Source organism: Capra hircus, chromosome 23 (assembly GCF_001704415.2).
Source record: "Capra hircus breed San Clemente chromosome 23, ASM170441v1, whole genome shotgun sequence".
NCBI classification, from domain to species: Eukaryota; Metazoa; Chordata; class Mammalia; order Artiodactyla; family Bovidae; genus Capra; species Capra hircus.
In genome coordinates this window covers 17,564,669-17,592,575 of record NC_030830.1, presented here as the reverse complement: position 1 = coordinate 17,592,575, position 27,907 = coordinate 17,564,669, and the positions used below count along the sequence as shown (strand labels likewise).

The 27,907-nt window shown below is 39.5% G+C and overlaps 1 protein-coding gene across 5 annotated transcripts in view; it reads right to left on the bottom strand.

Annotated features, from left to right (window-relative positions):
• CARMIL1 (capping protein regulator and myosin 1 linker 1) overlaps positions 1-27,907 on the bottom strand; it is a 307,760-nt gene that overhangs the window by 127,760 nt on the left and 152,093 nt on the right. For all 5 annotated transcript variants that reach the window (XM_018038752.1, XM_018038753.1, XM_018038755.1 and 2 more), the window contains exons 6-11: positions 26,907-27,004; positions 26,499-26,569; positions 26,196-26,269; positions 10,217-10,292; positions 3,783-3,871; positions 2,330-2,424 (exon numbers count right to left, since the gene is read on the bottom strand). In XM_018038752.1, the coding sequence (XP_017894241.1) occupies positions 2,330-2,424; positions 3,783-3,871; positions 10,217-10,292; positions 26,196-26,269; positions 26,499-26,569; positions 26,907-27,004 (503 nt within the window). The remainder of the gene's footprint in view (positions 1-2,329; positions 2,425-3,782; positions 3,872-10,216; positions 10,293-26,195; positions 26,270-26,498; positions 26,570-26,906; positions 27,005-27,907) is intronic.

Genomic DNA, 27,907 nt, shown 5'->3' with positions numbered 1-27,907 from the left:
GCAACTGGCTAACCAGCACCCGAAGAGGCTGCCCCATTGTACACTCGCGCCAGTAATGCTCAAGTTCCCATTTTCCACATTCTTTCCAACACTTATTTTGATGATAGCTCAACTACTGGTTGTGAGGTGGTATCTCAGTATGGTTTGAGTTTGCGTTTCCCTGATAACCAAGGAGTGTCCCTTACTACACTCTGGATTTCACATTCTTAGTGACCAGCACTTAATAACCATTGATTCTGTCCAGTCAGGAGACAGACACGTTTGAGTTCCTTCCATCTTTAAAACAAAAGCAAAACAGCCCTCCTGTCTACAAAAGGTGATCTACATGGTTTTAGTCACATCTTGGTAGCATTTGACTAGTAGAGAGAACACTTGTTTTTCCTAAAGAAAATACTAAAACCCCAAAGAAACTCCTGTTCCAGAGTTACATTTCCATTATGTTCAGCTTTGCCTTTTACACCTATGAGAGTGTCTTTCATGCGATCTAGTTTTCCAATTTAGTCTCAACCTTCCTTTAGACTCACTATTTCAGATGCTAGGAAGTTCCTCTTCAAATGTTTCCTTGGATGCCACATGGGTATCTTTTTCAATGAAGAACAATGTCAGTAACAGGAACAAAAATACAGAACTGAGTGTCTATACCAGGATTTTCAGCTCAGTTTAATAATTAACCCTCTTCAAATATATAACATCCCAAGATGAAAGGCCCTTAGTCAACAACACTGGAAAACATCTGTAATAAATATACAATGAAAACAAAGTATCCCCTCTAGAGATAAAGCTACTCCTTCTTAAATCTCATCCATCACTGTTCTCTTACTGAGAATTCAAACTCTCAGGCTTCGCTTTCTAAAGCTACTGACTCTTCACTCTACCCATGCAAACATCTTCGAATGAAACCTTCTTTTGCCACCTCATGAAATTTAGTCCTTCAACTCCTCTCTATTCTCACATTCAAATCTCATTAAAAATTAAAAGACATCTGTGATAGGCAGAATTGTAAGCTGGTCCTCAAGATTCCTGCCCCTGGTAAACACATCCTACGTAATTTCTTTAAGTGTGTGGGGGGTGGACCAAAGAACGTGATGGGTTATCACAAATCTAAAAAGAAATGATACAAGTGAACTTACAACACCAAAAGAGACTCAGACATAGAAAAACAATTTATGGTTGCTGGGGGCGGGATAGAAGGAAGGGACAATTAGGGAGTTTGGGATGTACATGTACACACTGCTATATTTAAAATGAATAATGTATGACAAACCACTATAATATTGTTAAATAATTAGCCTCCAATTAAAATAAATTTTTTTAAAAATTTTATTTTTTTTAATTAAAAAAAATAATATAATGGATAAGCAACAAGGACTGACTATATAGCACAGGGAATTCTGCTTAATGTTATGTGGCAGGCTGGATGGGATGGGAGTTTGGGGGAGAATGGATACATGTCTATGTATGCCTAAGTCCCTTTGCTGTTCACCTGAAATTATCACATTGTTAATTGGTTATACCCCATTACAGAATAAGTAACTGGGAAAAAAAGGAATATGATGGGATATCACAATGTGATTAGGTTACTAATCAGTCCATTCCGGATTAATCAAGAGGGAGACTGCCTTGGAGGAGTCTGACTCAAACAGGTGACCTGTCTACAAGAAAGTGAAGCATCAGAGAGTTGTGCTTCTGCTGGCCTGGAATGCGAGGCAGACGGTAAAGTTGGGAGAGGAGGGGACCACGTGGTGGGGACATGAGCACAGCCTTCAGGCACAGGAAGTGCTCCCTGACCTGGCAAGGAGCAATAAAATGATGACCTAGTCCTACAGCCTCAGGAAATTTAATTCTGCCAACAATCAGTGAGCCTGAGAAGACCCCAGACCACATAAACCGCAGCTGCCTTGACTTCAGTCTCATGATACTGAGTAGAGAACCCAGTTAACCTGTACCCAGACTGACCCAAAGACACTGTGTGATAATAAATCTATGTAATCTTAAATTGCCATGTTTGTGGTAATTTGCTACCCAGCAAGAAAAAGTCAATATGATCGTTTAAAAATAATATCCTCTTTTCCACTTGGATCACTTCCAGAAACTGCTTGTCAGCTGTTACAATCATATTGGGTCAGCCAAAAAGCTCATTTGGGTTTTTCTGTAAGATCATACAGGAGCGTGAGTATTTTCAACAGAGGCTGGAAAAAATTTAAGCCAACAAGAGCATTTATATTATAATTACAACTAAGACTGACACTATTCTTCAGGCATGGCTAAATGAAAACTCCCTAATCGTCTTACAGTTCTGGCATCAACAGTTATGTAAATGCTACGGTACCTCGATCCTCCAGTGGGTTGCCAGCAAGGTTAATCGTGTGCAGCCCTGAAGTGGGATTATGTGCTAGAGCACTGGCCAGTTTTTGTGCAAAATCTCTGCAAGTAAACAAACATTAAGACACAATGCGTAAAAAGACTCAATTAGAAAATTTAATACTAGAATAGCTAGAGTGAAATTTATAAAAAGGAGGAGCCTTTACAGTATTAGCCTATATATCATATTTGTCAAGAGCCAATCTTTACAATATTAATCTATATATCATATTTGTTAAAAATCAATCTATGTTCACGAGTACATATCCTCATTAGAGAATCTGTAAAGTCATAGCTAGAATACGGTTCATCTTGATCAGTCCAAACCTCATTCCAAAGAAAAATGTGTAATTGCTCCTTTAAAGACACATTAAAAGATGCTAAAACAGTACTTTTGGCCCTTCTATGACTTAAATCCTGAATTGAATTGTTTTTTCATGCAAATCACAATAGGCTATTCCCTATATCAGCTTTAATTTCATGCAATACTCATGAAGGCAGAAGTGACTGCCCTAATTGTTGAATTTGAAGGCTATAGTTGCTAGCACTATATTTTCAGTTCAGTTCAGTTGTTCAGTCCTGTCTGACTCTTTGCGACTCCATGGACTGCAGCACGTTAGGCTTCCCTGTCCATCACCAACTCCTAGAGTTTGCTCAAATTCATGTCCAACAAGTCAGTGATGCCATCCAATCACCACATAGTGAAAAGCACTATTTTAAGTGTGTTTAACTTAAAATAATGTGTTAAGTGCTATGACTATGAAACTACCAAGCCTCCTCACTTTAGCAGTTACATCTTTACTCCAGCAGGTTCGAAGTCGCACGCCCCCATTAAGGCTTGGGTATTGTTACTGAACCACACTTGAAGATTATTTAAGTGTGAATTTGAAAAGGGAGAGAAATGGTTGAAACAGATCAAAGCCAAACAATAACATCCTATGAAATGTGCCATTACTATGACTACGATTTATGATTAATGGTACTAGTAAAAGCTAACACATAGCATCTCTAATATGAAAGATTTTGAAACTTTTCTCAACACTTTCCATGTATTAATTCATTTATCCTTACAACCATAATTCTATAAAGCAAGCATTATTATCACCAACTTAAAAATGAAGAGACTGAGGTACAGAGAACTGAACCAACTTCCCCAAAGACATGAGGCATCTGACCCAAGGGTCCATGCTCTTAAGCATTATCCTTATATACCCTCAAAGATACCATGTGACACACCACAAAAGAAGATAAAATCCTTGACCTTTATAATAATGATGGGGATCACAGGGACTTTTTTTTAAGATGAGAAAACACTATACAGGTGATATCATTAACTTTTTTCTCAAAACCATATATTAATTTTAGAAAAAAAGGGAAAATGTTTTAAAGCTACACATTCATATATTCAGGAAAATACTCACGTTCTAAGTCCAGCATTTTCCAACACCAATTCTTCCAGTCGATTGGACCTGCTCACCACCCGCAAGATCTGTTCACAGACATCAGTGGACTGTAACAGAAAATATTCTTTGACCATGTCGTAAGTCAGAATATGACCTCACTTCACCATCATAAATCCTTGCAGCTACAAAGCTTTAAATAAATCATTCATTCAATCAACAACCCATGAGTTGACAACTACTCCTACACATCCTGCTGATGAAGATTCAGGGAACACAACACCACAAAGGACAAAGTCCCTGACTTCAAGAGTGATACCACCCAGAAGGCAATCAGACAAGACGGAAATAACATAATTATGACAGGAAAACAGGCATTTTGGCAGTGCTATAGGCACACAGATTTCATGCAATCCTGGGAAAACCAAAAGAAATCCCCAGGAAAGTGATACCAAAATAAAGAACCAAAGTCTGAGTGGTAGTGACGATGGTGATGAGGCTGATGATGAAGCTCTACTTACTGAGTTCTTGTCACGTGCCAGGCCCTGAGCTAAGCCCTCTCTGTGTATTTCATTATTAAGCTGTTAGTTATTATTATCCTCTTTTTATAAATAACATTTAAATATCATGTACTTTAAAAGAGAGGCTGAATAACCACTTGATAAAGGTTGGGTGATACAATGTTGCTACTAGTAATCTCTAAACTAATAAGGAATAAGACAGACTAATAATCATCTCATGTTAATAAACCTCATGTTTTAAAAAATTATGTAGTCATAAACTCACATCTTTCAAAATATTTTAAGTGCTTAGGATATAATGTTAAATGAATATGCATAATTAAAATCAAGTGTTTAATAAAGATTATAACAATTGAAATGGCTAATATATGCAGCCAAAAAGTCTTGAGGGGACTATGAGAAATGAAGAGTTGTGCCTTGATAGAACTGTGCATAACGTTTTCTTTTAAATTTTTACCTATTAAAGCTTTATATTTATTTATATCTTGCCTTATTCCAAAACTAACTTAAGGTAGCTCCTGACCTTATTCAGACATTGAAAAGTGATTTTTAAATGTCATAACTTAAGGTCTCTTTAAATCTTTTATGTTATTAAAAGAGAGAGAGAAATCATTTTGTGTGGTAAACCATATAATAGAGCAGTTTCTTTTCTTAAAATAGTACATAAAATATTATAGTTCTTTATCAGATCATAAATATCCAAGTGGATTAACCATTACTGGAAAAGTATAAAATGTAGCACAAATTCTCCAGTCAAGTAGCCTTTAGAAAAACGACTTGGAAAACCACCAAGAGGCACAGAATTTAAAGCTTTTATAATTCTCGTGTCCTGCTTGATTCCTCTGGGTTTATAATGTTGCCTTCATACTATTCCTGGGTTTCTAATGTGGCCCACAGATTGATGAGGGGAGAGGAAAATTAATTCCAAGTGACCCAATGCCTGCAATTTATATTATGCTGACGGCGGTGATTTTCAAAATGCTGACCCCTTATTAGTACCATTCTTCGCCTTACAATATACAACTAGAGGAACTGATCTTATTCTGTGTTATGATAAGTGGTGATTACTCAGACATGTTTTTGTGAAGATTATTCTAATTTCCAGAAATAATCCATAGTATCATCACCTTTCCAGGGCTACCTCAGAGCATCCAGAAAAGTAATTTACCAAAGCTGAGTTGTGAAGCAAGGCTTTCATCTACTCACTGGAAATTATTACTGTAATTAAAATTTATTAAAATGTAGGAAAAGTATGTCCAACTTTTCTTTAACATGCCAGTAGGGGAGAGGTATGATGAGTCATGATTACATTAATTTTCTACCTTTTATTAAAGCCAACTACATGAAAAGTGTTATTTGCTACCCCAAAGAATATACATGGATGGATGTTTTAAAGAGATACACACACAAACTTGGACATCAAGAAAATGATACCATTACAGTAGTCTTCCCCAAATGTCTATTGCATGTTCAGCACTTTGTTTACAGATTTAAGGAAAAGTTGTTTTTTTTTTTAACAAGTTAATATGATAACTTTCTAGGAGCTTATATTTATTTTAAAATCAAATGTATAGCATGAAAACTAGAGCAATCACTATAAAATAACAAATGAACTCGTTCAAAATAAAACAAATATGGAAGTTTGAAACTGAAAGGAACCACATACGATATCTGGTCCAAGCACATAAGTTTTAAAAGATTTTAAAAGACCTAATGATGCTCACTGACTTGCCTAAATGATAAAAAAGAGAGTTGAGCAAAATCCCAATTCTACTGCGATTTTATGAGTCCAGAACCTTGGCCCTAATTGCGTATTTGGCATATCTTCAAAAACAAACAAACAAAAAACTCTCTATCCTTCTACTTAAATTTGGAATAGTGACTGCTAACAGGCTTCATAAGATCAGCATAAAGCATATAAGTCACATTTTTCCTGTGGGACAGTAAGCACAGGAGACTTCTGCTGTGCAAAAAGCAATTTTAAAAACCCAGAGAATTCATACAACTTGAGAAGTCCCTTCTTTTTACACTTTGTGTTTTAAAAAAGCTGAAGAAGGTGTAATGCTTTCCTGTGCCTTAAATGAACCAACTATTAGAAAATGTTTCCAAATTACATCTTGCAATAGCCATCAAAGGCAAAGTATCACTTCTTTTTAACTTTGGGTAACAAACATGGAAAAACTGCTAATCTCTTTGAAAACTTGCAGAAAGATATCCCAAAGAGTATTTCTCATTTTCAAATACTAAGCATTAAAAATATACACATTTTTGTGTTTAAATCTGTTATTAGAAAAGCAGAGAAAGCAATAATCCTCAAATCCTGTCTTCCACTTCCCACCATCCCAGGGCATCCAAAAAGGCACACAAGCATTTACATGCTTTGTCTGGCCAATACCAAAATAATTACGTGTGTGTTTTCTTTCCTAAACACCTAAGGCATTTAAAAAAGAGATGCTGCCTGGGAGGAGTAACGATAGAATAGCAGCTCCAGTGGCCTGATACTAGTGATTTCAGATAATTTCCAAAAGAGGGATGTCCACAACTTCCTCAGAGCTCTCTTGTGCCCCATTTTGAAAATCACAGGCTTAGGTGAATGTCTGAATGAGCCAGGAAAACTGACTTGGTAGCAAAGCATTGTTCTCTCTGATCCCACAATCCCTGGGCTAATCTACTTCTCATTCCTCGAATGGCTCCCCTCGCACATCTGCAATCTCTGTTGGCTCAGCCTGCAAACGGTCCCCCCATCCCTGCAAACAGCAAATGAGAGGCTTCTGTTCCCAGGTCTCCCAACACGGCTGTCTGCTCACTCACTCCCGGGGGGTCACCATCCGTACTTCCATCATCACTGATCTCAGACACCCCCCGGTTTAGCTGATACAGTTTCCATAATTCATGCTCCTCCATTTGTTCACTTCTCAGCCTCTTTGCTAGTCTGATTGTGAGGATGACAATAACAGCTGACAGTTGTGAAATGCCTGTAGTACGTTAGACATTGTGTTAGAACTTCCATATAAATTATTTGGGCTTCCTAGGTGGCAAAGAGGTAAAGAATCTGCCTGCCAATGCAGAAGCAAGAAATACAGGTTCAATCCCAGGAAGTTTCCCTGAAGGAGGAAATGGCAACCCACTCCAGTACTCTCGCCTGGAAAATCCCATGGACACAGAAGCCTGGCTGGCTATAGTCCATGGAGTCACAGAATCGGACACAACTGAGTACTGCCACTATATATATAATTTATATATAATAATAATTTATATATATTTATAAAATTTATAATTTTATATATTATATATATATATATAATTTACTCATCTCAATAACCTGCAAATGAGTTACATTGCTGTGTCCATTCATTCATTCAACAAAAGTCATTTGACATCTATTGATTAAACCAGCTTTTACTGAGTAGCTACTATGAGCCACGTACTTTGATAAGCACTGAATGGAGATGAATAAGACATGAGTTCCAATTAGCTCACAGTAACAGGGATACAGGAAATAGAGGCCCTGGAAGATCAAGCAATGTATCTAAGGTCACACAGCCCTGTAGTAAGAGTCTGAATCTGAAACCCAGATTTCTGTTTCTAAGCCCACATTCTTACTGTCAACCACACTGGCTCTTAACAATCCCCAAATGAGTTCCACCCAAGTTTATATCTATAATGCCTTAAGCCACTCACACCCCAGGCAAGTTCAGCAGGCTGGCCACCAGCAAGTCTCAACCTTCCACTTTCAACAGATCCAGTTCGCAATCCAAATGCTATCTCTTCACTTGGAAAGTTTTTAAATTTTTTTCAGACTTTTTAATTGGAAGATAATTATTTTACAATGTTGTGTTGGTTTCTGCCATAAAACAATGCAAATCAGTTAGTTCAGTTCAGTTCGGTTCAGTCACTCAGTCGTGTCCAACTCTTTGCGACCCCATGAATCGCAGCATGCCAGGCCTCCCTGTCCATCACTCAGACTCACGTCCATTGAGTCCGTGATGCCATCCAGCCATCTCATCCTCAGTCATCCCCTTCTCCTCCTGCCCCCAATCCCTCCCAGCATCAGAGTCTTTTCCAGTGAGTCAACTCTTCGCATGAGGTGGCCAAAGTACTGCAGCTTCAGCTTTAGCATCATTCCTTCCAAAGAAATCCCAGGGTTGATCTCCTTCAGAATGGACTGGTTGGATCTCCTTGCAGTCCAAGGGACTCTCAAGAGTCTTCTCCAACACCACAGTTCAAAAGCATCAATTCTTCGGTGCTCAGCCTTCTTCATAGTCCAACTCTCACATCCATACTTGCCCACTGGAAAACCATAGCCTTGACTAGACGGACCTTAGTCAGCAAAGTAATGTCTCTGCTTTTGAATATGCTATCTAGGTTGGTCATAACTTTTCTTCCAAGGAGTAAGCGTCTTTTAATTTCATGGCTGCAGTCACCATCTGCTGTGATTTTAGAGCCCAAAAAAATAAAGTCTGACACTGTTTCTACTGTTTCCCCATCTATTTCCCATGAAGTGATGGGACCAGATGCCATGATCTTCGTTTTCTGAATGTTGAGCTTTAAGCCAACTTTTTCGCTCTTCTCTTTCACTTTCATCAAGAGGCTTTTTAGCTCCTCTTCACTTTCTGCCATAAATATCTCCCCTCTCTCCTGAGACTCCCTCCCACCACCACCACCCCCAACTCACCGCTCTAGGTCATCACAGAGCCCCAGGCTGAGCTCCCTGTGTTAAAAGGCAGCTTCACACTAGCTATCTATTTTACACATGGTAACATATCTATGTCAATTCTACTTTCTCAACACATCCCCTCCTCTCTTTCCACCCACCCCCACTATATCTACAAAACCTTTACGTCTGCATCTCCATTCCTTCAAAACTACAGTGAACTAACACCTCACCCCAGTCACAATGGCCATTATCAAAAAATCTACAAACAACAAATGCCAGAGAGGACGTGGAGAAAGGGGAACCCTCTTGCACTGTTGGTGGGAATGTAACTTGATACAGTCACTATGCAGAACACTATGGAGATTCCTTTAAAAACTAGGAATAAAACTGCCATCTGACCCAGCAATCCCACTGCTGGGCATATGCCACCCTGAAAATGATACATGTACCCAAATGTTCACTGCAGCACTATTTACAACAGCTAGAACATGGAAGCAACCTAGACGTCCATCACCCAGAAAATCTTAACCCCCCAGTTTCTATGACCTCTGAAAGTTGGAGACTTGAATATTAAGAGCCTCCATTAAAACATCTAAATTATCTACCATGCTCAAATGAAGCAGCAGAAACCTAACTCATGGATAAGCTTCTGTCCAAATGGCTGCTTTGAAATTGTGGAGACAAAAAAAAAAAAAAAAACCACCAATAGAGCATCTTATTTCTACTAATAAAACAGACCAAAACTTTGGCTCCCCCATGTCTTATAAAAACGAACAGATTTCACTTTGATTTCATTTTGCTTAGATATAAATCTGTCCAAAACCTCATCTAGAAAATTAATGTTAACTATCAAAACTCCAGACCAACTCTACCTTGGTAATGTTTTCCTAAATTCTCAGGAAGGGAAGCTTTGTGGAGATGGAATGCAAGATAGGAACATAAAATCTGCTATTTGCAGCTGTGCAAATGTAACTTTAATAGTTTTTGCCGGTGGAATGAGGGTATACAGAAGGCTCCACTAAATGTGCCTTTCTGTTCATCATCTAAAATTGCCTGAAGCAGCTGAAAACATGAGCAAGTACTTTTCTGAAGCATCTCCCATTACAAACTTTGTAAAATGTTCTACAGATCATTTATAGGAAAGTATCTCCCTAAGAAATAACATGTATTCAGCTCACCAGTATGGTTGCAAAACAAATATGCGTCTGTTTTTTGTTTTTTATAATTTTCAAGTTTTTGAAATTCAGCAAAGCTAAGCAACATCTTCAATTACTTACCAGTTTTAGATCCTTAGAGGACAGCTTAGTGAACCACTGATTGTATTCCAGAGCAGCAATGATAGGTATTAAGTCCCTAGAAGCGGAAATAACAAAATATATGAACATCTCTTACAATAGCCGTATTGATGTCTGATTTTTAATCCATGACATCCAAGTTCACTTGTTAATTTCTATTATTTACAAACAAACATTCAGCTAAACCTATTTCAACCCCTAAACAACAAGTACATACTTTAGGACAGATCTTCAGAATGATGTAAACAGAACTCCTTAAAGTTGAAGATGAATTACCTCTATGGACTCTGATTTCTATTTCCAAAGGAAAAGACGTTGGTAGCAGTGTTTGCTTAGAGGCCGTCCTTGCTCTAAGAGATATCTTATGTCTAATTCCATACTGCTGCTGCTAAGTTGCTTCAGTCGTGTCCGACTGTGCGCGACCCCATAGACGGCAGCCCACCAGGCTCCCCTGTCCCTGAGATTCTCCAGGCAAGAATGCAGGAGTGGGTTGCCATTTCCTTCTCCAATGCATGAAAGTGAAAAGGGAAAGTGAAGTTGCTCAGTCATGTCTGACTCTTAGCGACCCCATGGACTGCAGCCCACCAGGCTCCTCTGTCCATGGGATTTTCCAAACAAGAATATCGGAGTGGGTTGTCATTGCCTTCTCCCAATTCCATACTAACAACTCTTATTTCTTTACATTGCTCCTTCATAAATTCTTCATCAAGTATATCATATGCTCTCTGGCTAGAGGAGTTTATATGGCAAGCAAGGACAGTACCAGTCTTATTATAAGTCACATCGGATGGGATACCCAATGCTTATTAGTAAGCATCCTACAACCAGTTGGTATCTTTCTTGCAGTTCTTAGTACTGATTATACAAATGAGATAGCCCAAGTGTTTTTTTGTTGCTTGGGTTTTTGCTTTTTTTGTCTTACGCTTCATACAAGTTCTTCAGCCATGGAGTGAAGCTATTCACATCAGAGATCAGCCACCACACTACCATTCCAGCCTGACCTCTACACAACATGCCGCTCACTCATGCTCAAGCCAAAAAGCAGACAATTCACTACTCAAACATATCATGCAGTTTCACGATCAGAATTATCTTTCTTGCTGTGTTCAGCTATGAAAATCCATGTATCCTTCAAGGCCTATATCATAATCCTCTCCTCTATAAGTTCCTCAGGTCACCACAACCAGCACATTATTTACACCTCTGTTTAGCATTTATTTTATTCTGCCTTATAGTATAGTTTGATGTTTAAACATCTATTCTTTATCACTCCAGGTTGTAAGTTCTTTGAAAGCCACATCCCTGTCTTCTTTAGATTTTTAGCTACAGGGAAGCCATATCAATTTTATCTTCAGGGCATGACAAGTAGCAAATGCACACATTTTTACTGAAACAGAAATGAAAGGCAGAAGGTGGAAAGAGAGCTGAAAAATCACTATTTTCTCAAGCTTCAAGGTACCAGGCCCCATGCTAGGCATTTTACATAGACCAAACTCATTTAAATCTCAAAGTTTTTATTGTTTGCATTTTACAGATGAAGAAACAGATGCTAAGAGACCTACAGTGAAACTGCAGGTCCCTTTGGACACCACTACAGTCAAAACCCAGCTTCTAAAGCCCGTGTGTGTAGTTTCATCAGATTTGCTTTAAAAGGTGACATGAGCATCCACAGGTGGTTTAAAAAAAAAAAAAAAACAATGCCAAGGAATTATATGCCATCTTTTCCAGCAAAAAGCCTCTTTATTAAGCTTGTTTAGTTTTACATTTTAAAAAAAAAACAAGTTTCAAATGAAAAAACAAGAACAACTATCTTTGCCATAGTTGTTTTAGGGTCTCCACTCTCTCATCTCACTCCACCAACCAATTGCTCAGAACAAGTCTCGGCATTTCTCCCTGATGTCTAATGACAGTTGTAGCTTCTCTCAGAGTGAATTCCACCTTATAATACAGGGCCCTCAAAGCCCATGTTATCCGAGTCCTCTGCCTTACTTCATCACTCAGGAATGATAGCAAATCATTCTCACTGCATCTCCGTTTGTGGATTTAAAGTCAAGTAGAGACTATGCTTCAGGACCTCTTTACTGTGTATTATGCCACCTGATGAGATCTGAAGTACAGTTGGCTTTTGTCATAATGAATTCATTCTCAGGAGTTGAAGGGCACATCATTAGCAGGATCAGGCCTCACATTAATGCAGAGGGTAGGACAGCGTCAGCCTACATATGACGTGTAAAAACCTTGAAAGTATTCTGGTACACTCAAAGTCGAATCCAGTTCTTAATGATACCAGAAATGCTTGGAGTACAAGATTCAATTTTAAAAATACACAGCATTCCAGGTGCATATTTGTGCGATCAGAGTCAATGAGCATAATTGGTAAAAATGACATATAAAATAATAGACATAAATGCTCACAAATATAGACATGTTTTTTTCCCCTCAGAAGAAAAATAGAGCAAAATCTTATGCAGACACCTTGCCTGGGTGGTAGCATTAAAGATGATACGAATTTTTTCGAACACAAATTTTGTACAGTATTTTCAAATTTGTCTATAATGATCCATATTCATAACCTAAAGGAATTATAAAACTATGTCCCACGGATGATATAAAACTTTGTTATAGCAAAAACTGTCCACAAAAATGATGGGACTCATGCATGTTGGCGTGGTCTGCCCACAACGTTTCTCTAAATTATGTTAATGCCTAGGCTTTTTAATGTCAAAAATAAATTAGAAAAAGACAAATATACATCATAATTCATTCAATAAACATTTATTGAGTACTACTAAGTCCTGGGTAGGGATATTAGGCTCTGAGGGTTAAGTGATGAATATGGGCAACTTTTTGTCTTCCAGTGGTGCAAAGACCTCAGCTATCTGCAGCACCATGGAAAAAGCGAGCATATTCCAACTGCCCTAAGATCATTGGAGGACATGAGTACTTCAGCCTGGAGCAAATGGGGAAGGGTCTGCAAGGTTTGAGAGATAGGGAGAGGCCAACCAGTCAGGGAAAGGGAAATTGAGTATTGTAAGTAATTAGGAAACAGGATGTGCAAAGGCGGGCTTCCCAGGTGGCTCAGCAATAAAGAATCCTCCACCTGCCAAAGCAGGAGACACAGATTCGAACCCTGGGTCAGGAAGATGCCCAGGAGAAGAAAATGGCAGCCCACTCCAGTATTGTTGCCTGGAAAATCCCATGGACAGAGGAGCCTGGGGGAGCTACAGTCCATGAGGTCGCACGAGTCGGACAAGACTGAGTGCCTAAACAATAACAACAACGTACAAAGGCACAAAAGCCCAAAAATGCCCAGCAACTCTGCTCATTTGTTCAATGAGTGCCACCCACTGTGCATGAATCACTGGACTGAGGCAACAATGAACACAGCAAGATGGTCCCTCCCCTTGTGACACTCACCACCTAGAACAGCTTAGCAAAAAATAAAAGCAACCATAATAGAGTGAAATAACCCCTCTGCTATACAGTGAATATGCAGCACTATGGTGCAAATAAGAGACACAATTACGAGAAGACTTCAGTCAGCAAAGATCCTTATAGGAAGTGTGTGAGCCTCCTAGATGAGAAACACATTACCATCCCAGAAGAGATGGTCAACAGAGCAAAGAATGGCTTAATCAAAGAGTTTTTAGATCTGACACCAAAAGCATGATCCATAAAAGAAAAAAATAAATCAACTGGACTTTATCAAAATCAAAAACTTTTACTCTGTAATAGATGCTAGTAAAAGAAAGGTAAGATGACCATACTCTGGGAGAAAATATTTGCAAATCTCATTTCTGACAAAGGACTTGGTGCTCAAAATGTATAAAGAACTCTCAGAAGTCCATAAGGAGAAACAACGCAAGTGTTTTAAATGAGCAGAAAGATTGAAACACATAGCTCATCAAGCAAGATACACTGAGGGTAAATAAGCACATAAAAGATGCTCAAAATTATTAGCCATTGGAGAAATGCAATTTAAAGCCAAAATAAGATACCACTGGAAACCTACTGAACTGCTTTTTTTTTTAAAAAAAAAGTGACAATGTTAAGTGCTAACCAGGGTGCAGAGCAAATGAAACCTCATACACTGCTATTGGGAAAGCAAATAGCATGCTCAAGGCGGGCAACAGTTTGACGACATCTTATTATGAAGTTTTATGTATACTTTTACCATTGTCGTTTAGTCACTAAGTCATGTCCAACTCTTTTGCGACCCCATAGACTGTGGCGCAACAGGCTCCTGTATCCATGGGATTTCTCAGGCAAGAATACTGGAGTGGGTTGCCATTTCCTTCTCCAGGGGATCTTCCAGACCCAGGGAATGAACCTGCATCTCCTGCATGGGCACACAGATTCTTTACCACAGAACCACCTGTCCATGGGGTCACAAAGAGTCGCACATGACTTAGTGACTGAATGACAAAAAAGACAACACCATGGTTCAGCAATCTCAATCCTGGGTATTCACCCAAGAGAAATAAAAACTTTTATTTATATAAAAATCATATATTATTGTTCATAACAGCTAGGTCATAATTGTCAAACACTGGAAACAACACAGATGGAGATGTCCACGAGCGTCGCCGTGTGACACCAGGTTAGACAAGGTAATCGTGTGACAGCTGCCAGCCCACTGTCCCTGTGCCTGTCTCCCTCACCCTCTGATTAGGTCCCACTTAAACAGAAAATACACAAGATGTGATGTAACTAATTCCATTTCTGAGAGTTCACTTTCCAGGATGGCCTTCTTAGAGCACAGTTACAAGTGAGCACAGAGGCAAATCTTGATAAAGACTCAATTTGCGTTCACATGTTGTACTGATATTACTTACTGCAAAGAACTCCCTGGATTTCTCCAACAGCATCTGTGTTGCTCAGGACCAATCCTTTCCTATGTTTTCATTAAGTAGTGCTTATTACAACATAATGGTTATATTTTATTATGCACTGATTATATTACATAACGTAGAAAGTTTTCCACACACCTCAGCTGGTCTTCTTGACTGATTTTCTCATGGGGGGGATGCGATTAACAGCTTTTTACCATCAGTTTGTGCCTTTTATTTTGTATCCCACTAAGACTTCACTTTCACTTTTCACTTTCATGCATTGGAGAAGGAAATGGCAACCCACTCCAGTATTCTTGCCTGGCGAATCCCAGGGACAGGGGAGCCTGGTGGGCTGCCATCTATGGGGTTGCACAGAGTCGGACACAACTGAAGCAACTTAGCAGCAGCAGCAGCAGCATGTGATGCTAAAGCTGAAACTCCAGTACTTTGGCCACCTCATGTGAAGAGTTGACTCATTGGAAAAGACTCTGATGCTGGGAGGGATTGGGGGCAGGAGAAGGAGGGGACAACAGAGGATGAGATGGCTGGTTGGCATCACCAACTTGATGGACATGAGTTTGAGTAAACTCCGGGAGTTGGTGATGGACAGGGAGGTCTGGCGTGCTGCGACTCATGGAGTCACAAAGAGTCGGACACGACTGAGCGACTGAACTGAACTGAAGTTTTCCTTCGACCTCCTAAGAGACTCTTCATTATCATGTGGCTTTGATCTGAAGTTAGCCTTAAAGAGTTATAGCAGTTGAGGGAAGCCTCTGATTACTGGCAACATGGCAACAGTGTTTTCATGTATTATCTCATGTGACCCTTCTTAAAGTGGGAGCAAAAACATTTTAAGACTGCAACCACTGAAAAGCAAGATCCAGTGTGAATACCCTTCGGGGTCATGTGGCTGAACTGTTTCTTAATACTCTGCTGAATGGAGACAAGACAGCTCCTACACTCTAACTTTTTCCTGATGTAAATATGCTACATCTAGAGTCGGTGTGGCGGTATTGTCAAGCCAGCCATTAGCTGGGGTTAGTAATAAAAGTTGGGGTTCTTACTTCTCATTGCAGTTGACACCTCAAATTATCCAAACTTTCCCTTAAAACTCAAACGAACCAAGTTTTTCACTTATATCTTTCTAGAAGAAAATACCAGCATACAACTAACAAAACAGAAGCAACACAGAAAAGACCAGAAAACAGTCTCTGAACAAAAGGTTTTGCAACTCTAAAAATTTCCTTTAAGTTAAGAAAACTAGTCACTTTATAGAGTTGCTTACTTAAAAACAGGGCAAGTCTTTTAGGAAATAAAAACAGCAAGCATTCATTTAAACATTTTTATGTACTAGCATGTACATACATTAATCCATGTAGCCTTCACAATAATCCCAGGAGGGAGGCGTTGTCATTAATAATGCCTACCCTCCTCTCCCAAGGCACACCGAGGTTAGAGAGCTGGTCACAAAGTTTAGTCTGGAGAGAGACAGGATTCAAGGCGGTGTGACCTATGACCTGATTATCTTAACCATTGTGCTATCATCTCACTAATAAGTCAGCTACTTTCCATACTGTCAAGAGTCTTCAATCTACTCTACAGGGGAATCCAGGGTGGTTATATCCAGGGGTTTCCAGATCAAAAATTCCAAACCGCTTTCATCACATTTGGACAACCACTTAGCTCCTAATTTGAAAGCCGATCCTAAGACATATTCTCAGATGATGTCTCAAAAAGACTGTGTTCTTGCTCCTCTGGACATCAAAAATAAACTCATATTTGAGGGCTACTAAAAGAAGTTAAAATGCAAAAACAAAGAAGCTGGCAAGCAATTCAGAGTCTAAATCACTTGCTAATTTCTCTGCGATTCTCGATTCTAGATAATCTATTGAATTAGAATTTCTAATCTTTCTGATCTATAAGACTTAGTAAGAATTTAATTTTTCAGTTATTATTTTGGGGCCAGATTTCCCTCCTTAGTCTTTCTTCCCTCCTGCCTACCTCTCCTCGTTGAAACTGTAAAAACACTGACTTTTAAATAGTGTGAAAAGTCCAGAGAGCATCAACGAACAAATTTGAAAGATGTCCAGCAAGCCCCAAAATAGATGTGAGAAAAGCACAAAGATAGAGAGTAAAATCCAGTGAACAACATCGTGATCATCTGTAGTGTATCCATGTAGATACATGTAGTGTATCCATGCAGAATGGAAGAGCTCCCCCCAGGAAATCTTACAAATGTTTAAAAGCTTGCAGGAGGTATTTCATGCAAGAATGCAGAGTCTGGCCACTCTCCTGCTTGCTGCGTGCACACAGTGATAAAAGCTCTCTTCCAGAAACGCTAGTAAAACTCAGAACTACAGCCATATTTTCCTGATACATTCATTTGATAGTCTTTCTGGGGATAATTTAGACTCTTCTCCTTTATATCTAGTTGGAAACTGGGAGTTAGAGAGTTTTAAAAAATTGTAGGTGTCATGGAACACCAATCCTGCCTGATACTCTAATTTATATAGAAGTATGTCCTATAGATTATTAAATGATAAGGACATCCCAATGTGAAACACCTTATAGATGAGGACAATGCCAGAGGCCTTAACGAGTAGCCTCTAAATTTTTTGACCATTCACTCCTAACTGGAAAGTATCAGGTTGACCAAAAACTTTTTTGGGTTTTTCTGTAAGAAAAACCAAAATAAACTTTTTGGCCAACTCAATATTTTGAGCACACATCTGTGCCCAAATCTGTGTGTTTATCTATAAATTATATACATGCACAACTGTACTAATATATTAGTGCGTGTGTGTGTGTGCTTAGTCACTTCAGATATGTCTGACTCTTTGTGACTCTATGAACTGTAACCTGTCATAGTTTTCTGTCCATGGGATTCTCTAGGCAAGAATACTGGAGTGGGTTGCCATTTCCTTCTCCACGGGATCTTTTCGTGCAGAGACTGAACCCGCATCTGCTGCGTCTCCTGCATTGCAAGCGGTTCTTTATCCACTGAGCCAACTAGGGGGCTCAGTAAAAAAATAATAATAAATTCCTTCTCCGGAGGATCTTCCCTACCCAGGGATCGAACCCAGGTCTCCTACATGGTAGGCAGACGCTTTACCCTCTGAGCCACAAGGGAAGTCTTAATAATACATGCCCACACACAAAACAGAGAAGAACAAAATAAGCATAAAATATGTTCTACTACTTTCTCCACGCTCCTCTATATATCATCATTCACCACACAGTCCATCTGACCCAGGCTGGAGACCACTGTTTTACAGATTTATAGAAATTTAAGAATGGAAAACAGAGGCTAAGGCTCTTCACACCTGATTTCACACTCCAAAAAGCATTTCTTCCTTTTTTAAACGAGAGCAGGAATAAAGACAAGGAGCTGAGATTAGGAAAGAATTAAACCAGTGCCTTAGGACAACCTTGCGAAACATTAATCCAAACTCTTCCGTGAAAGTCTCAGGCGCATGAATGTCACCTTGATGAGCATAAAATATGACAACGCAAAAACATGAGTCTGAAAGGGATGAACTGCTGGCTGGGTTCTCATGAGCCAAGTTTAGGCTCAATGATGCATGTCGCTGAGTCTTTCGAGGATGGATAAGATTAGCTCCCCTGCAAAATCTTCAGGGAACAAGAAAAATCGATGTGGTTAAAGCTATATATTCTCTTCTCTTCAGCACCACTGCCTCTACCCTCATCATTCCCTGCCGTTCCAAATTACAGTGTAATTACATTTTTAACATGTCAGCTCACAGACCGTTGAGAGCACCCATGAGAAATGTGTAACAAAGCCTTCTTCAATCTATGCGTCTTTTTGGCCCATTGATAACCTAACCTAGAACAAATTTTAAGAATGTGCTTAAATAAAATTTGGGAAGCTATGAATAATAACTGAATGGACATTTTTCCAGGCACTTTCTAATTCCTATTCTTCTCCAGAGACTAACTGGCTGGATCCGGCATGATCGCTGTCATCCTCACACTTGAATGCTTATTCAGCAACAATAGGGTCTCTAGTCCTACATTTTTTTTTTTAGATAAATCCAAATTTTAATGGTATTAGATTTAAATAGCTGATGAATTCATCTTAAAATAGGAATAGGTTTATCCACAAAGGAGTCAATATACTGAAAGTCTGTTGGCTTAGTGCCCTTTTCTCCTGGGCAATGCTTGGATGGAAACTGCCAAAGGTGACTTCATGACTTTTTCCTGTAAAGGCTTCCATGACTAACCATCACTCAGTCATGTCTGAGTCTTTGCGACCCCATGGACTATAAAGACTATGGGATTCTCCAGGCCAGAATACTGGAGTGGGTAGCCATTCCCTTCTCCAGGGGACCTTCCCAACCCAGAGATCGAAGCCAGGTATCCCACATTGCAGGCAGATTCTTTATCAGCTGAGCCACAAAGGAAGCACAAGAATAGGGGTAGCCCATCCGTTCTCCAGCAAATCTTCCTGGCCCAGGAATCAAACCAGGGTCTCCTGCATTGCAGGCAGATTCTTTATCAACTGAGCTATCAGTGAATCCCCATGACCAGCTTACATCAAACTGAGACATTCTTTCTTTAGATATCTTAATGCTCTAGATCAAATTCCACCCATGATATGGCCAGTAAAGTCTTGTTTCTTTTGTGACTTTTTTTTTAACTTTCATATATTATAACACACAGGAATACTTTTAAAATGGGACATTCCTTCAAGCCCTTTCAAAATTTCACTGTCCTTCCCAGAAATGTACACACATACATATACACATGTGTGTGTTTAGGTGTATAAGAAGTTCTACATTGATTTCTTGCCTTAAAATTAAGTTCACATTTAGTTCTGATAGTTCCTTAGTTAGAATCAATTAATTCACTAATCAACTATAGCATTCAAGTTGCTTGTAAATCTACCTCGAAGCTCCTGGGCAGACCTTAAAGGGTCTGGTAAGGTAGGAGAACACACAGGAACAGAGAGGTTGGTCTACAGTGAAAAGAATGGACAGTATGCTGACTCGTAGGAAGCCTCAATATGATACATACGCTTCTTCTTGGTTCATGAGGCTCTATAAGTCATGTGATTTAACATGTATCAAAACACTGGGCATATGTCTGAAGAAGAGCAGCTCCCAGGTAAGGACATCAGTAAGGTCTCTCTGATGAGAATAATGACAAGGGCACTGCCCCGTCCCTAGACCCACACCTTCTTCCAAATCCATCTCCTATGAGCGGTGATGGGGTCACATAGGGATTACTGTTTCCTCCATGCTGTGTTCCAGATGATAAAGCTGCCAATACCATGTTTGGTTTCCCTGTTACCAGATCTGCAGCATTAACATCAGTACCACACACAACCACCAGACCTTCCACTTCGGATCTGAGCTGGTCCTAGAAAAAGGAAGCTACAAACTCCTGAGTGCAAAAAGACAGTGACCTGGGTGGGTGAACTGAAAGAAACATACAGAATTTTACAGGAATCTAGACAGGATTCAGCCCTGGATTGGAGTAGGTAACACAGAGCAAAACTGGCTGAAGAATGCCATGACAGTAATAATGATCAACTTGAGTATGGGAAAGAAGGTATTTGAGCAATCCAATGGACTTTTAAAAAATTAATCCCTTCAGCCTCTCAGGACTCTGATCTACTCCCCAAGAGCAGTTCAGTTTCCCTTGAAAACCCTCCCTGAGCCACTGGTTTGATTTCAGAGCATTAAGTCATATGGTGTGAACAAGACAGAGAAAGCCCAGCCCTCATGAAACTTCCATTGTGGGAGCACTAATGATTTCAAGGACCATTAAGAATGGATGTTTCTACCTCTGATGACCAAATGCAATGGGGAGAAAGAATGGGATGAGAAAACAAAACTCTGAGTGATGGATAATCAGGAGAACATTCAGACCGACTATATGAAAGGTGTACGGCTTTCCAGAAGGAAGTCAGCTGAAATGATCAGGTTCAGGGACAGCTATGTATAAAAGCATGCAGAATCTCATTTAAATAAATGTAAGCTATAAACAAAACTGCATATTTGTATCTGAACTATGATCAAATAGAGATACATGGGAGCTGACTGCCACAGTGGAAAATTTATTGATACATTTGGTAACTACTGCCTGTATTTTCTAAAAAACTCCAGAACATGCAACCCATGTAATCTTTCCTCTTGCACCTCTAATTCCTCCATTCTCTTCTCCCTAACTCATACTCAAATGAGAAAAGTACCAACATGACTTGTTGTAAAACCTCTCAAATGACCCATATCACACTCAAATTCTGCCATTATGAATTCTTCCAAACTACTGTGCCCTTTAAGTACAGACTGTTCCTTCATGAGTAAGCATGTTCATTCTAATATAGAGAAATGTTCATGCAACATAATCTGTTGCAACTTGGTTAGAAAAATACTGTTAATACAGGCTATCTAACAGGACTGGGAGTAGCCTCTTATATAGAAGCTGGATCTAATTTTAACAGTAAGAACTATGGGGAAAAATCAAATTCTCAAGAAGAGGGCATAAACTTTAAAGATCAGAGTGATTAAGACAGAACTCTGAAAAAAAGTCAAGTACTTAGGCATTAGCAGGAGAGAAGATGTCTTGAGCAGTGGTCTCCATTTTTATTAAACAAGCTCGCTGTGGTTAAAAAGCTTTGAGAACTCTAAATTTTTAAGATTCTATTATTATATACTAAATATACAATTGTGATTATGTATGTTATAAAACTAAGATAAGAAACTTCAAAAGGAGCCAACAATAATGTTTTTTGCAGCTCATCTTGCATTTCCTTTGGTTATATACATCCCACATCAGAAGCCACTGATCTATAGCAGGAGTCAGCAAGCTACAGTTCACAACATGTATTTTTTTTTTTTGGTGGTGGTGGTTTTTTTAATTTTTATTTTTACTTTATTTTACTTTACAATACTGTATTGGTTTTGCCATACATTGACATGAAGCCACCACGGGTGTACATGCACTCCGAAACATGAACACCCCTCCCATCTCCCCACAACATGTATTTTTGCAAAGAAAGTTTTCTTGAAACACAGTCACGCTCATTCAGTTACAGTGTCTAGAACTGTTTCAATCTACATCAGCTGTGATGCATAACTGCAATAATGATTGTTTGCCTCAAAAACCTAAAACATTTACTATCTGGCCCTCTCTAGAAAATGTTTCCAATTTCGAATTCAGAGTCTCAGGAACAAAAAAAAAGTTCTTCAAGCCCTTAAGCAAGTAAGAGAAGTAGACGATGACTTGTGCTCAGTCATGTCTGACTCCTTGCAGCCCCACGGACTATATAGCCCACCAGGCTCCTCTGTCCAAGGAATCCTCCAGGCAAGAATACTGGAGCGGTTTGCCATTTCCTTCTGCAGGGGATCTTCCCAACCAAGGGATGGAACCCACATCTCTTGTGCCTCCTGCACTGGTAGGAAGATTCTTTACCACTGTACCACCTGGGAAGTTCTATAGATTCATCCCATTAATGCAGTATTTAGTGGTGAAATAAAAATTCTCCAGCTAAGGAATTAGGAAAAATCTACTCATTGGAAAATTCTAAGTTTTGACAAAGATTCTTGATTTAGATAGTACTCTACATATTTCAAGTAACTGTATTTGGTAGCTTCTCCACATACAGTTTCTGGAGAAAGAAATGGCAACCCACTCCAGTATTCTTGCCTAGCAAATTCCATGGACAGAGGAGCCTGGCGGGCTACAGTCCTTGGGGTCACAGAGAGTCGGACACGACCAAGCACACGCTGCACGGCAGCTAGATGCAGTTTAATCACCAAATGAAGCACAGGGGAGTAACTGGAACGTTTGGCACGGACACTGTGTCTAATCTATTACCAGTGCAAAAATCATGAAGGACATAATAAACGAGAGCTGAAGAAACACCTCAGGCTGCCCTACATGTTTTTATTCCTGCAGACTGGATGTTCTCCAAATATGGTCCATGGACCCCAGGAACCTCATGACTCACTCAGAGGTTCACAAGTTCAAAGAAACCTTCATACTAATACTAAAACAAATGCGTCCACTCCAACACGTTGACATTGCATGGATGGTGCAAAAGCAATGGTGGCGAAAGCTGCTGGTGCCTTAGCACAAACCAAGGCAGTAGCACCAAGCTGCGCTAGCTGTCACTATATCCTTCTCTGCCACACAAGCGGAGGTTAATATCACTTAAGAATGTCCTTGATGACGGACTTCTCTAGCGGTCCAGTGGCTAAGACTCCACACTCCCAATGCTGGGGCTCGGGTTCGATCCCTGGTCAGGGAACCAGATCCCACATGCCACAACTAAAGATCCCACGTGCCACAACTAAAGATCCCACATACCACAACTAAGACCTGGTGCAGCCAAATAAATAAATATTTACAAAAATGTCCTTGATGAAAAAGTAAAAAGTACTCTTTTTATCAAATCTCAGCCCCTGAGTACATGCCTTTTAAATACTCTGTGCAACAAAACAGAAGTCGATACAACCTGCTTCCTCTATATACCAAAGTGATAACTGTCTCAATGTAAAGTATTTTCTTTACACCCAGTGTTACTCACAAAATTAGTTCTCTTTTCTCATGGAACACCATGGAAAAAATGACAAAGTATGGTTATTCAGACTTAGGAGTTAGCGGATATTTTCTCTAAAACTTAAGAAGTTAGCCAGTCATGGCAAGGAAATCACCTGATAGCACTTTTTTCCAATAGTAAAATTATATCTTTAAAGCAAAAATTTGAATTTCGGGAAACTTTTATCTGCCACTATGAGCATGACAAGGTTTGCCATTCTTAAAGATTTTTTGATTAAGATCAGTGGTGATAGTTTTAAAATGCCTTTGTTTCTCCCCACTATTTTACAACAGTGAAATATCTGCATGCGATGCATAACTCAGTAAACCAACAGTTTCTAAACGAGTGAAGTTCACTGATAATGGTTTCAGATTCCAACACTTGCTGAGCTGTGGTAAAGTATCAAAAGAGAACATCAAGTAATCATGTGAAACGGTGATTAAAAATACTCCATCCTTACTGCACATCTGCATATGTTTGGACTTTCTTCCTAATTCTTCAGTCAAAACACATTTCCTAACAGACTGAATGCAGCGGCAAATATGAGAATCCAGCTGCCTTCTATTAAATCAGAAGTCAAAATCATCAGCCAAAAAGGTAAACTGATGCCACCTTTCTTGCTGACTGATTTTTGTTATGGAATATAGTTATTTTTTTTTAAATGGTATCTATGTTAGCAGAAAAGTTACTTTTATAACCCATTTTTTTATAAAAATAGGTTTAACATAAACTTATTATATGCTAACATGTTATTTTTAAAGGACTTAACCTTTTTATTTTAGTTTCAATTTCCAATATGAGAAGTACCAAAAGATAAAACTCACATAAACAAAAGTGCAAAAGAGATCCTGGGACTGGAGATTGGATACTGTAGGCCTACCTATTTTAATCTTATTCTATATGCTCTATTCTGTTTTTACTGAAAAAATACAAAGTAAAATATCTTCCCTTTTTGTTTCTCAGTTCACATTTTCATAAGCTACACAGAAAACACCTTGCCTAAACGGGGAGTATGACATTCCTGCAAATGTAAGAAGAGGGAGGATGGCTCTAAGCAGAAGAAAACTGCCTATTCCACAAAAAGCAGTCATATCCAAGCTTGAGAACTGGGGGCTTCAGGCATTTCAGCCCTATCTACAGCTACAACTGAGCCTGCTTCACTGTCCTCCATAGCCCCAGGATGTGCAGAGACAAGTCATATCCACCCAGTATACTTCTTTGCTCAATTCAGTTGGGACCCTGCTACAACTCCGGATTTCCTGCCAGGTAAGTGGCAAAATAATTTGCATTGGTATTTTGGGGGTGAGATGCTAGCAGTAAGAAGACGCAATCATCCTCTTTATAATTCCAATTGTCCAAATGGCATAAAACAGGGGTCTCCAACTCCTGAGCCATGGAGTAGTCTGTGGCCTGTTAGGAACAGGGCCATATAGCAGAAGCTAAACTGGTGTCTTCCACAAAACTGGTCCCTGGTGCCAAAAAGGTTGGGACCACTGGCATAAAAAATACAGATGGAGTCTCAAATTTCTCTCTCCATTCCAGAGAGAAAAGATTTCTTTAGCTGGGATTCCTTGCAATGGGGCTATCGTATCTGCCCATGGCAACCCACTCCAGTATTCTCGCCTAGAGAATCCCATAGACAGAGGAGCCTGGTGGGCTACAGTCCACAGGGTCATAAAGAGTCGACACAACTGAGCGACTAGCGCACACACACGCCCGCCCGCACGCCCGCACACGCGCACGCACACACGCACACGCACACGCACACGCACACACACACACACAATAGGTAGCACCATCTCTAGGGCTGAAAAGATTGAGATAGGTTGGGATAAAAGACCGGATAAGGTCTGGGGAGGGGTTGGGGGGGGTTTACAATTCTCAGATTCTCAGCTTTGTCAGGGAGCAAAGTCACTTTGCAGAGTCTGCCCTTGCAGAGAGAAGGGGTAACTTCTCTGGGGTTCTTCTCTGAGGTCTGATCGCACAAGCCACAGCCCTAAAGATATTAAAGTTAACGTCCTAAAACCTAAAGTCTCTCAAATAACTTGTAACACATTTCATGGTTTTATTACAGATATCAGTTGATATCTACCTTATGATTAAGGCAGATACTGGAAAATTGATTTCCACCAACATATACATATAAACCCTAGCCATCCTGGTTACAGAAAGAAATTGTAAACTAAAAGTCATTTGTTAGGATTTCAGCACAAAGTTCCCTCATAAAAAAATGTTCTAAATGGTAATTAGGCAAAATAGTACTAGAATTTATATACAGGGTAGATTAAATAGACTTGTGGGCTGGCATGAAAACCCAAGGATTAAATTGTTTCCACAGTTTATAAGTTGAGGTACACTCATGCACCCCCATTTCAAACTCTTTATAGTGATGAACACATAGGAAAACAGGAAAAAGCAAAAGTCAGAGATTCTTAGCTTCTCCTGATTCCCCTTAGGAAAGGATTCTCTGGAGATAATGAACACAGGTAACTATTGACAAACAAGGTCAGCCCTGAAAGCAAAATCAGGAGTGAAAAAAGGAAAGAAAAAATAAGTAGCTTACCTGTGGTCAAGATGACTGAAGTCTTGTAAATTCAATTCCCTGGTGTCTTGTGTCAGATAAATTGTATCCACATCCTATTTGAAACAATTTTGTTATGTAAATAGTCCCCGCAAATGATCAGAGATGCAAGAGAGACACAAAGAGACTCAGACAATGATACAGGCAGATTTTTATGTAATCCGAAGAAGGAAGATTTTTAAGCAAGCAATGAATGGTGGGGAGGAGAAATAAGCCAAATACTGGAATAGTCTCCAGGTGTGTGTGAGACAGTATGTGTGTATGCATGCATACAGATGCACTTACCCATTGTACTTCCTCCCTGTATGAAAATCCAAGCCAGTCACAAACACAGGCATACATCTGAGAAAATCCACCTGAGTCAGACAACAGAAGTGTGACAGGTTTTCGACCAAATGATTTTTAAGGTAAAATTTAAAAGCTTAAATATGGCCGACGTTAACAATGCTGATTATTCTTTCCGTTTGGGGAAAACAGCAAAGATTCTCCCCCGTGTTTTATAGTAAGTACATAGCAGGATGCAATACAGCTTAAATATAGGACGTTTGTCCACCAATCTAAAGTCTGTGCAGTGCTAATTACACCTTAAAAGTAATTGTACCTTTACGGTAGCACACTAGGAATAGACTTAGCTTCCTGGCATAAGGGCATCCATCCAACCATTTATTTTTTGGTTTTAAAAGGCACGCTCACCACAGGGGCCCTGCTCAGTCACAGTCTGGCTGTCCCACAGAGCTTGGAGGCTGGCCAGTCGCTCAGATGGCTCCATGAAGACTTTTTTCATGATTCTTCTGTAAGGGCAACAACGACAACAACAACATATTTCAAAACTCAAGTTTTCTGAATTGCACTCCAAAGTTTATTTTGTGATGCATCTTTTTTTTTTTTTAAACAAAGAATGGGTATCATTTTCATTTTGGTAAATATAATTCCATCTTTTTTTGAGACTAGGGAGCTGGAGAACTATAGAAACTTAATAAGAAGTTAAAGGTATCTAACAATGCAAATAGTCTCCATGTCATTTAGTTCTTTCATAACATTAATTTTATTAGAGTGGTTAAAAACTGGTGTGTTCCACTTAATGTTATCTAATAATAATTTATGAGATTATGTATATATTAAATATAAACTACTAATTTTCAAGGAACTAAAGTACAAGTCTCCTCTTCTGTCCTTCAATAGTACAAACATCCAGCAAGAACCTGAGCAATGCACCCTGGAAGAGCTGTTTTGTTTGCTCTCTCTTCCTCTGGACTACAATCCCAGGGAGCTTGTGCTCACCAGAGACTGAACGCAGTTCAAATCAGTTAGCAAGTAAGGTGCAACAGTGAGGAGGGGACAGAGAAGGCTGGGAGCTAAGTGGGAACCAGGTCACAGGGATACCTCAGAGGTCAAATGAAGGGGTGGGGGTTTCATTCTCCTGGCAACGAGGAGAGGAGCCACATAGAGACTACACAAGGAGTGTCAGATGAAGACAGTACTGGAAACAAACATGTACAGGGGTCGGGGAGAAGTCTGGGGCAAACTCTGGAAATAAAAAGAGTAAATAACTTGAGAAACGAAAAAGAACCTCCTGAGACTGTTAAGAGCCCAGGGAGAGTGAAGGTCCCGAAATGCTGGTGGCAGCAAGCTGAACAGCTGTGGGATCTTCTCCTGTACCTCCTGGCTGCCCAAATGTGGGTGGAGGCAAGGCA